Here is a 13,132-nt window from a genome sequence, read left to right on the forward strand (position 1 = left end):
CTTATTAGGGGAAGCAGTTGTGTGGTGCTGGCGAAGGACAGCGAGAAGACAAAAGATGAGAAAAACCCTGGTCTCAAGGCAAAGAGGAGTGAACAGAGACAGGCACTGGGCAAGGAGATGCCAGACTACCCAGGCAGCCACCAGCAGGTTTAGAATGGATGGAGAGGTACCTGCAGGTACTCAAGCCACAAGATTTGAAACACCACACAGTGCTACAGACCCAGGTTTGGGCTGAAATCTGAGTAACTGGCTGTTTCCTAAGTGGAAGATTTTGCGTATGAGACTGTCATGACTGTTCCCCCTCATGCACAATGAGAGCTCTCTCTTCTTTCCTGCCCTGTTAGGCTGGGCTGGATGTGGGACCATCCAGCCAGGAGTGTGCAGGCAGAGCCTGGACACAGCCTGGGAAGAGAAGGGTCTCACTGGATTATCAGCACTGCTCAGCTGCCACCGCTGCTGTTTATGGTTCTCACACTATTTGGAAGATAACACTGAAAGAAAGTTTGCCAACAGAATCATAAATAACTGAGAGCTGCAGCAGAGGAGGCTGGAGGAGAGCAGGAGGATTTAACAGCTGAGCTAACGCAAAGCAAACCCGGCACCGAAGTGGGCAACACAAACCAGAGTTGCTTTGAGTTTTGTTTTTTTCCAGCTCCATGCTCCAAGTGTCATTCCCTGGGAAGTTCATATTTTTTAAGGCAAATAACTCCCCCTCATCCCCAAGGAACTGAAGGGAAAATGTTTATTTTAGGGAAAAAACATGTTTTAGACCAAATATAGGTTGATAAAATCTGAGGTGTCAGACTCCAGACACCAGCTATCCCCATTCTTGTGGCCCTAGAACTGCTTTGTGCTGCAGGAATGAGAACTAAATCCCAATGAGTTCCTAGAGGAGACAACAATAACTTAGAAAGGCAAAATGGAGAACTGCATTCTGCCTATCAATTCATGTTGAATTCATATAAAACTTCCCCTTTGGTTTTATTGTATCTGGTGCAGGTTTTATTTGTCCTTTGAGAAGTTTCAGTTTCAGACTTGAGATGTGACCTGGCACACAGATCACTTCAAGAAACAAGTGCCACTGACCTTTGCCACTATGGATGTGATAGGAAACTGCCCTGGGCTCTCTCCATGGATCTCCAGTGAGCCCAACTGAAACCTGTTCTGATGGTAAGAGCCCAAAAACCAAACAGCCCCAAACCAAGCAGGTGTGACAGCATATCCATGAAGTTTATATGTGTGCAGCTCCACCAACACCCCAGGTGAGGAAAAAAAAAAAAAGAGAAGAAAATGGATCTGCAGGGGCAAAGGGTATTTTTTCACCTCTATGCATCCACAAGTCTTATGTAAGGCACACTGTTAAAAACAAAGAGCCCTAAGCATTTTTCAGCCCAAGGGAGATGAGGGAGAGGGGATGACTGTACCTGTCTGAGCAGGAAGGACACAACGTCTGTGGACTCCCAGTAGCTGGCATGGAAGAGGTGAGGCAGAGCCACGGTCGGGAAAGCCGTGAGGGCGTCGGGGCAGTACAGGGCGTAGTCGATCCGCTTGGTTCCCCACCACTTGGCAGCAACTACAGAAACAAAACACTCCTTCAGACAAAGGGGGTTCACAGAAGGGATTTCAGGGCTCTGGCTCCTCGCTCCAGGTTTGCCAGGAGGCTGCTCCCTGGCTGGTCCCGCTGCTCGGGGGGAACAAGTGGCCCCGGGCTCGGTGTTTGCTCACACCAAGGGAGGAACACAGCACCAGCAGTGAGCTCTCCCCTGTTTAGGCAAAGAGGAAGGCACTGGAGGGCAGGGTAATTGGCTGTTAGTCCAGACCCCAGGGAAGGGGCTCAAGGCTCCTGTGCATCTCCCTGGAGCTGTGGGAGGAAGGAAGGGTGGGTGTTCTCTGCCCGTCTCCGGCCCTGCTTCCAACTCCTTTAGCTTTCACCAGGGAATTGCATCCAGGTATTGGCCACACTAAAGAGGACTGAATACTGGGAATCCACAGGATGCTAAAAGGCACCACAAGGCAGGGAATACGGCACGTGGTGACGGGACTGGCAGTCCCCAACAAATCCTTATTGACCTCCTGGGCTACCATGGTACAGGCAACAGAGATGTGCAGCCCAGCCTTCCCAGGGGCACAGCCTCTGTGGTGGACAACAAGACAAGTACCTGGCAGTATTGGGACTTCGTTGCATGGGGGACTGAAAAATACACTGGGATTTAGTGGGGGGCAGGGATACAAACAAAACAGACAAGTTTCTCTCTTGGGAGCCAACAACTCGCAGGCAGGTGTCTGACAGGCACCCTTCACCCCGGGACACCCCCACACCTCACCTGCCCTGAGCTCTGCCCACACACACGTCCTGCCCCAAGCCCTGGAAATGAGCATGTCTCAGTCCAAAGCCTCAAACCCCAAAGCCATGGGCTGCTTTCCCAGCAGCAAGGAGTCCTCAAAGCCTGTGCACTCCAGCCCAGAAAAGCAGCCAAGGAAAGAAAAGACAGAGATCAAGAGAGCAGCAGAAGAATTTTGTTTGTGTTTGCATGCAGGATGCAAGCTGGGGCTTTGACAAGGGCTTCCTCCAAGCTTGGTTTGTCTCTGTGACAATGTTCCCTTTTTAAGGACTTCCAGGAAAGCTGCCAGGTTTAAGGTACAATCCAACACACCCCTCTGCAAAGGGAAATCTGGCTGGTGATGAGCAGAGATGCCGAACTGAAAAGATGGATCCACCAGCTCCTTCCAGAGACCTGCACAGAGCTCCCACCACAGCAAATGCAGAGGGATGTAGATTCAGCACATCCCCATGGCCCAGCCCTGGCTGTGCCAGGCACCAGGCCACCCTCACCCTGATAGTCTCCCCTTTTCTGAAGAGCCATGGGAAGGAGGAGCAAGGTTTGACAGATCAACGTGGCTTTTCCAGAGCTCACAGGCACCTCCTCGCAGCCACTTCTGATTCCCTGCCTTCCAAACTGACAGCTCCTGGTCATGTCCCAACTTCCATTGCTCATGCAAGTCCCCAGCTTGGGTAATTTCAGATTCTTTACAGGAAGCAGACAGGATTGACTCTTCCATGCTCAAAAGACAGCGGTGGAGGCAGAAGCGTTGTCCCCTCAGCTCTGCCCAGAAGAATTCCTGCTCCTGCCAAGTTGTTAGCGGTGTTATGATGGATCTTCAGGACAAAGTGACAGAAATACTTGTTAAGATGCAATCAGAAACTGCAAGTGCCTCAGTGAAGCGCAGAGATTTGTTGTGAAGTTCTGTGACTACCGAATGAGAGAGGAGGCTGACAGGAGTGGATCTCTCCAGAATACCTGTCTTGATGTCCAGGTCTGGTATCCGAAGAGCACAGCCTGCAGCCCGGCTCCGTGGCCCTTTGAGCTTCCTTCCCTTGGCAGGGATTTCATGTTTATGCTGCCTACTCCTCCTGAATGAGGTTTGGGTAGGGGATTTGTGAGGGAGGGCAAGTTGGGACAGAAGGCTAAACCCCCTACAATGATAAAAGTGGTGTTTGGTTTCTAAAAGGAAAAATAAAAAAAAAAGCAGAAATCACTTATTATTATGGCACACACCAATTTCATTCTTCACAAACTCACGGTACCAGGGGAGCTGCACCCCTAGGGAGGCTCCTGGGAGGGAGCTGTGGTTTTGCAGTGCCTCTCCAACCTTCCTCCAGCTCTCCCTGGGGATAAGCACGGATCACATCCAGCCCTCAGTGCCACAGCTCCACGTTACCAGCACACCAACGAGGCTGAGAGCAAGAGTAGCAAAGGCAGAGCCGCAGCTCAGGGGAAACTCGGAGTCAAAGGAAGACTCTTCCTCCCTGATCTCAGGAACAGGCTTTGATGGCTGTGTGGAGGAATAAATTACACAAAGCAGAAGCTGTACAAGGGGGGAGAGCATGGGGAAAGCAGAGGTGAGTCTTGTGTGACCCAACCCTGCTGCAGCTTGGGACAAAGATCTCTCCGTGGGACACGCCGGCCTCGGGGCATCACCCTGGCACAAACACCTCCCCAAGAACCACCACTGTGTGCCAGCCCAGCAGCTCCCTGTGGGTGGGAAAGCAGCACAAAACAAACACCTTCTCCCCCAGGAGCTGCTTCCCAAGCAGATTCCTATTTAGCAGTGCTTGGCAGGATGTCAGGACAAGTAAAAGGATGCACGTGGGGAGTGCGGTGTCGGCTCTTGGACACACTTTGAGCAAGAATGCCCTGTTTGTCAGAGAAGGTATTTTAGTTCTGCTGCTGAGTGTTGCCTCAAACAGGGCAGGAGGTTACAGCAGCCCCTGAGCAGCGCCCACAGACCTTCAACAACTCATACCTGCCTCCGGGAGCATTATTAATCTTAGCAATTAATGATGGAGTGAGTAATTCAGAGCTCGTGCCACGAATGTATCTCTAAATTTTTGAGACCTTCTGGGAATAGAGTTTGGGCTGAAAATTTCCTCATATGCATGGTTTTTAGGTTTTGTTTTGTTGGGTTTTTTTGGGGTTTTTTTTGAGTTTTCAGCCTTTTTTTTGGTCTGAGTTACCAGAGGTCCATGAGGACACAGTGTTCATCTCATACCTGAGCTGAAACAAAGAAGGGGCTGAGCCATTAACAAAGTCTGTTCTTCTCCACTTAACAAAGTCTGTTCTTCTCCACTGTATTAGTTAGGAAGTTATACAGGTCTTGGGGAAAAACAATAAATAAAAAATCCCTTCTACTCCTCATTCAGCTCTGGGAAACGGGTCATAAGTGACTGGGAGCTGCCCTGCAGGCTGCAGAAGAGCTGAATCTTTAATGCAAATTAATAAATGTTCTGTTCTGAACCAACCTGTCCTTGCCTTTCAGCGTTACAGAGGGGCTTACTCATCCCGGCTTTTGTGGGCCACATTTGAGGGATCTGCATCAAGCCACATCCTGCATTACCCATCTGGTCTCAAGTGCTGATCCCAAGCAGTTCTGCACGACTTACCATGGCAGCACAGACACATCCCTCTGGATTAACCCTCGCCGCACACAGCAGCCAAACGGTGCTCAGAGCCACAGTTATTATCTTTTCTTTAACAATTCATCACCAGCAAGGTCCAACGTGCGTAACACAGCCGTGGTCATCAAACACATCCCCTGCTCTTGCAGGGGATGTGCTAACACAGGGCACTGAGTGTGGCAGAACCAGAATAATTCCAAGCTTTTGGTCATGAATGGGAAGCACCCCCCGGACAGACGGACGGACAGAAGCTGCTCAGCCCGGAGCAGAGCAGAGCCTCGGAGGGGTGCAACACTTACTGTTGGCTATGTTGGAAGCAGTGTAACTGTCTGCCATTCCTGAGACCTGGCTGGCAATGCTGATCTCACTGGCTCTCCGGAAGCCCCTGAACTGAGGGGCTGAAATGGGGGTGGACAGGGACGCGTTTTCCATGAAGACGGCACCATGAGACTGAACAACATCTGCTACAAAGTTGAAACAGGGAAATCAAAATATTAGACCAACAGACAGAGGCTGGGCAAGATGAACTCGGGGGGAAGGAAGGAGGCAAACAAAGCTGGTAGGTGCAAAAACCTTTCAGAGCTGATTGGAATGAAACAGAAACACCCCACATTTCATTGGAGCTCTGGTTAGAAAAGAAAGCAAATAGCACAGCAGGCAAAGACATGTGGCTGGAGGAGCAGCCTTTGATTGAGAGAAGCAAAGTAAGTAGCTCAAAAACCAGATCCAAAGAAAAACCCAGGCAGACTTGTTCAAGCGGCAATAACAAGCATGTGTCATACATACAGATGTGAATATACACTATTTTATACATTCACATCGAGACAAGATAACCAAGGTAAGAAAAACAACAGAAAACAACCTTGCAAAGAGGTATTTGTTTTCTTGAGATATTTAAATTTAAATGAATCTCTCCAAGATAGAAGCATTATTAAAAAGCAAAAATCAAGAAAACATCTTCATGCCTGGCAGGGACTAAATTTGGACTTGTATTTTACTGCTGAAGGACACAGCCAACACTCATAAATCTGGAGAAAGGGCAACTGAAGGGAGTCTGGTGCTGAGCACTTGTATCTCCCATCAGAGTCAGCAGATCAAGGAGCACTCAGGCTCTAAGAAAACAGAGCTTTTTTGGTACAACACACAGGTCTGGATTTTTAAATCCCAACCTGAGGTTTACCAAGTTAGGCCGAACCCCTCAGTACATAAATACAGAAAGGAGGGTTTAAAATCATGCTCACATGGACCTTACATACAGATGAGAGGGAAAAGGACCTCAAACACTCAGGAGTGGCAAAACGAGAGGTGCTGAAAGCCACGTTAAAATCTCTGCATTTCAGTTTTGTCTCTGAACAGTGCTGAGAGCACCCACCCCTCTGAGGGTGCTATGAGGTCCAATTAAGTGGGATATCTTAATCCTGCAGGGCAGAGGTTGGTAATGCCAACACCAGGTGCCCACAGCAGGCAGCACCAGTGTGGCACTAACATGCAAAAGCAAAGCAATTCATTATGGGTTTAAGGTTGCCCATCTCTGCTGCACTTGAGGAGCAGCACCTGAATTTATTCCCAGGTATCAGGCAGGAGATATCACAAGGAATGTGAGCACATTACTCCCACACATCAACACCCTCCACCTATTCCAGCCTGTTTAGTTATCCCTGGATTTAATCCTGGGATTTAATCCTGGCACACGGCTGACATGGGGTGTTGTTTTAGCAATTGGTTTATTTTAATATCAATCTTTTTTTGCTTGGGGCTACTGATTTTCTCCCTCCAATCCCTGAGTTTGCAGCAGCAGCGTCTGTGCCCACACAAATCCTGCTGCAGCCGAGGGAGAGGGAACGTATGAAGCAGAAAATGTGTGGCTAAGTGTCAGTAAAAGAGTTCTGTTCTCTGCAGGGAAAATCAGGCCACAAGCTGCTCTGTGTAAAAGCTTTGTGGACTGTGAGATCTGAGCCTTAGCGGGAGCCTGACCTGATGATGAGCTGCACACACAGCCCACGTTGTGCCTGAAAGGCCCTCAGCAGCATCACTTTCTCAGCACTTTCCCCCTCTTTCCACCTTGCCTTGAGCTGCTGGCTGTCAAGGCTGTGACCAGGATCCACAACCCAGCCGGTCCAGTGCTGTTTTCTGACTGCACAAAACACCAGCATGAGCAAGAAGAGGCAATCCAAGTGGAAAACAGGAGCTGTACTGAACCCCACAAAGGTCTCAAGGGTGAAGGGTCTCATTCCCTTTGCTGGGAGACCTGGAACAACTCTCTCTTCTCTGATCACCCCTCCCTCTCCATTCTCTTGCCTATGAGATGCTCCTGCTCTTGTGTCACCAAACAGGTGCCCCAACACAGGTGATGATCACCACCTTCCCTGAACCTCCTCAGATGCAAGGAGAGGTTTGGCTCTGTCTGTCAGGAAAAACGCCAGATTCAGGTTTCACCACCAGAGAAACCTGAACTTCTTCCTCTGCTTTATCCTAAAGCACCTGTGGCTTGAATTAGGAAGACCAGTTCAAGAGTGCTATAGGAGAAAAGGCTGGGCCCAACATGTTCTGCCTGGGGTGGTCACAGCTTTGACTCCATTAGCCCATCTTCACTTGGCTCTGCCTGAACTTCAGCTCCTTTTTCAGAACCCAGAAAGTGAATTAAGGAAGAAACAGTGAGATTTTGAGCCTGCTCTTTTTTAGCCAATCTTGTTTTCCTGGGCTGACCACGGATTTTGGAATATAATGAGTGTGCAGCAAAAGCACCCAACCTCAGCAGCCCTTCCAGCCCCATCCTGGTGTCACCAGAGGACCAATTCCCACTCCTGTGACAGCCTGAGGTGTTTCAGCATTGTTGAACAGTTCAGTTCAGCACTGCCTGCATTGGTGGCAGGGGTCTGCTCTGCAGGGGACAAGGTGCCACTGAGGGCAGTGCTCCCCTGCTCCTGCCCACTCAGGTGGTCTTGTGCTTCTCCCTTTCCCCAAGCCACTCACTCCCTGTCCCTGAGAAAGGGCAGTTTCTGAGAAAAACGAAGGCCAGGAAAAGGCAGGGTGGGAAATGTGGAGAAAAACCTGTTTTATGCATTACAACCCACTCAGAAAAGCTTCCTCCACACCAAAGCTGCAGTGATAGCAACTTCCAAAGAAAATCCTGAGACCTGACTCGCAGAAAAAACCCACAAAGCTAACAACACATTTCTGAATTTGTGTATTCTCTGCATCATGTCTCTTGAGCAGCAGTTCTGAAACCAAAGGGGCTTTCTTGAGGAGAGTGGTGACCAGGGTGGGATGTCACAGGCACTGCCATGCTGGCACAGACAGACCCCAGCACCTGCAGCCAGGTGTTCCTAACAGGAGCCATGGGAAGCCTCCTGCACCCAGAGGTTCATCCCCAGCCACAGCTCAGGTCCTGGCAGCCACAGGGAGGTTCTCCAGGCAAGCCCAGAGTGAAGCCAGAAGGTCCAGCAGCAGCAAGACCTTTATCAAGATCAGCTGTTCCTCTGTCACTCGGTGAGGACAGAGGTGCCCTTGTTTACTGCACTTTGTCCTGTGACTCAGGGATGACTCAGGGCCACTGGACCAGAGAGAGGAAGAGGAGCCTGGTTGGAACAGTGCCCTGAGCACCCTCCCAGCAAAGCACCTGCTGCTGCTGGAGCCACATGGCACAAGCCATGCCATGGCCCAAGGTTTAACTGCACTTCCAGGGGAGTGGACATGGGAAGCCAAATCACTTATTTTGTTTTGGCCTACCTAAGAATCTTTAATATTCATTTTGGTGATGTGCTCTTTCACTTTTGGACTCAATTATCAATGTTCTTATAAGGGAACAGCCCTGAGCCATCCTCTCAGGTAAGTCCTTGGGGTATCTGAAAGACAGATTTGGTATGTGCTATTTGGAGACTGAGCTATTGCACCAAAGCAGGAAATACTGAAAACCATCAAAAAATATGTACAGATCAATAAAAACATTAAAAACCACAGAAAAGTCAGGCAGCTGCTCAGCATAGGCCAGGCCCTGCTCACATTGGAGGTCAGTGCTGGGCACTCTGCAGTCACTACCCTGAGACCAAGAGCAACAGATTTCTGCTGTCCACGAGTTCTGGTGATTTTGGAAATCTCCTTCAGTGCAGTGGCTGAATTGGATTCAGCACTTGCTACACTCACATCAAGAACTGCTTGGACACATTGTGGTCTTGACTCACAAAGTAAAAAGCAGAAAATCGTAGAATGCTATAATGGTTTGGGTTGGAAGGGACCTTAAAGACCATCTAATTGGGCATGGGCAAGGGATGCTTCTACACAGGCTCTGTCCTGACCACAGGCAGTATGAGCTCCCAGGGAAATGGCATTTCAGCAGGGACCTCCAAAGTGGTTAATTAATAGTACCAGATCCTCTCCCTCTGCTTTACCACAAACCCCACAGCACAGGCAACACGGCAACTGCACACGTAAAAATCCTCTCCACCTCCAGGAGACAGAGGAGAGACCCCTGGGAAAAGTCAGTGATGTTGCCATCCTGTATGACCACATAAGAGCCCAAACTGCTCAGGGACAGTGAGGGTCAGCTTGTTAAAGACAAACAGGGCAGCAGAACCCAGCTCTCAATGCAAAACACTGAGCAAGGAACGAGAATGGGCAAGTGAGACACGTGGGAAAGAAAAAAACCAAAACAAAGGCAAATCTCATCAAAATTGCAGATGTAGCACCAGCCACAATCAGAATAAATGAGGCCATGCAGCATTGATGATGGAAAATAAGGCAAAACAAATGCATCAGACTTTGCTTTTAAGGCGGGAGACAAGAAATTAATTTAAATAACCAACACGCAGAGCCACCCTGGGGTCTGAAAGCCTCAGTGCTGTGCTCAGCAGAGCCACGAGTGTCCAAACACGAAACAGTCAAAGGGACAAAATCTGGTGTGACATGGACATCAAATGGACTTCTGGGCATGGTGATTCGTGGCTGCTGGGGAGCTGCAGAGTGCAGGACACCCTTTCCCAAGGGACCCTGCCCTTGGTGAGCACCACAGGAGCAGGGCCAGTGAGACTGTCTCTGCCAAAGGCTCTGTCCAGCAGCACAGAGCAAACCAGTCCGTGCATGGCAGCAGCTCCCCTCCAGCACCAACACCAGAACGGGACAGAGTTTATAACCCCAAGCCCTTTTTCCACAGTGGCTCTCCCAGAGCCAGGTGTGATCCCCAGTGGTGATTTTGTGTGGCACAGCCTGAGACACAGCACGAAGGTTTCAACTCCAGGAGGCAACAGTGTGATCTCCAAAAAAGGACCCCAAGAACCCAACACCACAGACAATACAAAAGTGTAGATTACACACACTCAGCACAACCAGCACTTTTATTGGAAACATCTTGCCAATTCAGTACGGGAACGGGGATACTTGTTTCCATGAAGCTGTCCTGGTGCTGGAGAGCACCCAGAGGGCTACTTTCCATGAGGAGGATGGGATTGTTCTGGATTGTCTCAACTAGAAGCAGATGGGGAAAAAAAAAAAAACATAACAGAAGGACAGAGAACAACAGACATGCGGCCACAAAGTGTTAAACATACAAACAGTTACACCCCAGCACTTAATTATGAGTCTTCAATGAACAGACAACCTTCAAATAGAGTAAAAGAAACAAAACGGGTGATTTCCAAACAGACCAACATCAGAGATTAACTGGGAGCAGAGGAGAACACAACGATGGCATTTCCACAACAAAAGGGAGGCATCTTCACCCCCTTCTAAGTCAAATCCATAAATACACAGCAGATCCAGAGAAATCTTTTTTACTAGGAATGGAAAAAAATATGCTATAAGGGAAGAATCAGACTCACAGCCTACACAGTACAAAGCACAGGAGTAAGCAGGGATGTGAGTTTGATTTTTCTCTGCAAGTTAATTGAAGTGAAACAGGGACCAGCATTTAGTACAGATGGGAAAATGGGGGAAAAAACAGCCTGAGAGGCTTTCTGAATTGTGGACTCCCAAAAAAGCTACCTGCATGAGGAGATGTGCACAAGCAGTGTTACACAAGGTTTTGTACAAAACCAATTATAACTGAGCACCTGAATTTTACGTGATCAGCAAAACACACAGCTTCATTATAGCAGCAATTAACTTTTCTGGAGTGCCCTCCAGTGAACACTAACTTCAGGAGCAGCTTGGTGAATCATGTCTGGGTAATGTGTCCATCACAACATGGACTCTAATGGAAAGGAATTGCCTGCTACTTTCTGATAAGCAAATGAAGAGGCTTTGTCTTACAGGAAAAAGATAATTTAAAACTGGTTTTTGTCAGTTTTATTCACGAAGGCAGAGCAGTATCTCTTAAAATAACAAGGCTCAGACCTGGAGGTTTTGCCATCACTCTGCCCTTCTCATAGGGGAGCTAATTGCTGTTTAACTTCACTGCATAGCAAGTGTCTCTCCAAACACAGCCAACTCAGAGGTCCAGGGAGGCTCTAGTGTTCCTGCTGCTGTACAGAATGATAACCAGAACACAGGTTTAGCGTCAATGGGGACTCTACCTCTGGGTTCAGTGAGAGCAGGGGCTCTGGAATGGATTTAAGAGAAAGAAGGTAAGATGTTTAGCTGCATTTTTTTTTTTTTTTTTTGTAATAAGCCCCTTGCAGCTGATACCTAGAATACACCCAAAAAGCAAATTGCTCTTGAAGTTGCTATAGATTCCCTGAGCTGTTGTAACTGGCCTGGGTACAAATGCAGTTGTGGGTGGATCCATTTTTAAAAAGTGTTGCAGCAAGATCTTGGCTAAATTTGACAAGTGAGTGGGGCCTGCAGAAAGCATTTTATTCACTTCATTAAACATGGGGTTTAGTTTGTGCCCATCTAACAAATCAGACCTCTATACTGAGCAATTACAATACTTGAAGACACTGATACATATAGAAGGTCACTTCTTTGGATTTTCAACTTTAAAATTATGCAGAGGATCACCAGAATTATCCAGCTCTAGTTATACAGTTTTCATTTAGTCCTGCATGATTCAAGTATTAGACAAATGGGATGCAAACAAGTAAATCATCTCATCATCTCACTGTAGACTCTACTCCCTCCAGTCTTCTTTGGTCCTACAAGTCCTAAATTCTGCCAACTCAGTTGTGTTTCATTCACTCTCAATCACAAGCACCAGTCTGGGTGTAAAACAGAAGCCTTTACAGAGAGGTCACCACCTCAGGACCCTCAGCAGCTGGAGGCCCTTGTGTGACAAACAGAGGGCACACAGGACACGAGGCACTGACTTCACTGCAACAAAATCGCTTTTCTGATAAATCAGGAACAAGCTAATGCTACAGGGCCAGTTCTCCTTGTCACCATTTCCAGTTGTGTTGATAACTTCATGTAACATGTAATTTGTAACCCTTTAACAGCTGCTGTGGACCCAGAGGGACTCACCCAGAACAGCAGAGTTGCCATCGCCCAGCGGGAACCTCTGGTACCGGGGAATATTGAAGGGGGGCAAAAGGTAAAACTTCCTCTCCAAAAGAGGCTCGAGGCGTGAAGCAGATGGGTCTGCAGGGTGGAACAGGTTATAGACCTGCTGACAAGCTGGTCTGAGCTGAAAGACTAAAAAGACAAAGGAAAAAAAAACCTCAAGTATCAAAATATTGTTTGCTAGAATGCTGTAGATATTTGTCTCTAAAAAGGACAACTGTCAGGTTATAAAATTGCAAAAGATTTATCATCTCTCTCATCTCCTAGTTTATTCAACTGAAACTATTTATTACAATGTTTACAGACTCAAGAATTGCCCAGTGCTTTTCCTGTTTGGAAATGGGATAATCGGTGGTGCATAGAGCACAGGGAGATCTGCTTCTTTACGGAGCAATAAACACGATACAGAAATGTTTGGGTTTAACCAGACTCCTGCAAGTGCAGCAGGAGGTGTCACACCACCCACCAAGGCAGCAGTTTGCACCAGGACTTACTGTCAAGAGCTGGAATTACAGTTTTCCGCAGCGCAAGCACCAGGCCCAGGGGAGACCCAAAGAGGAAGAAGTCTGTGATCTCAAAGTCAAATTTTCCAATATTTCCTCCATCCAGCATCGTGGAGCTGCTGGATCGCCTGGATGTGGGGTCGTTTCTCAGGACACTAGAATGTAAACTGGGACAAAAACAGAAAATAAAGTCTGAATTATATTGTCACTGTGTTTTCATAATTAAAGGCTGGGTTACTGA

The 13,132-nt window shown here is 48.1% G+C and overlaps 1 protein-coding gene across 13 annotated transcripts in view; it reads right to left on the reverse strand.

Moving 5' to 3' along the window:
• Positions 1–13,132, reverse strand: part of PITPNM2 (phosphatidylinositol transfer protein membrane associated 2) — a 125,295-nt gene that overhangs the window by 9,351 nt on the left and 102,812 nt on the right. For 6 of the 13 annotated variants that reach the window (XM_041488420.1, XM_041488415.1, XM_041488416.1 and 3 more), the window contains 6 exons: positions 12,883–13,058; positions 12,350–12,520; positions 10,268–10,417; positions 5,257–5,421; positions 3,300–3,503; positions 1,425–1,573 (listed from right to left, as the gene is read on the reverse strand). In XM_041488420.1, the coding sequence (XP_041344354.1) occupies positions 1,425–1,573; positions 3,300–3,503; positions 5,257–5,421; positions 10,268–10,417; positions 12,350–12,520; positions 12,883–13,058 (1,015 nt within the window). Of the gene's footprint in view, positions 1–1,424; positions 1,574–3,299; positions 3,504–5,256; positions 5,422–10,267; positions 11,413–12,349; positions 12,521–12,882; positions 13,059–13,132 lie in introns of those variants that run through there. The other 7 variants (XM_041488421.1, XM_041488422.1, XR_005956910.1 and 4 more) reach the window with 7 other exon arrangements.

Source organism: Pyrgilauda ruficollis, unplaced genomic scaffold (genome assembly GCF_017590135.1).
Source record: "Pyrgilauda ruficollis isolate IOZ18807 unplaced genomic scaffold, ASM1759013v1 scaffold9, whole genome shotgun sequence".
NCBI classification, from domain to species: Eukaryota; Metazoa; Chordata; class Aves; order Passeriformes; family Passeridae; genus Pyrgilauda; species Pyrgilauda ruficollis.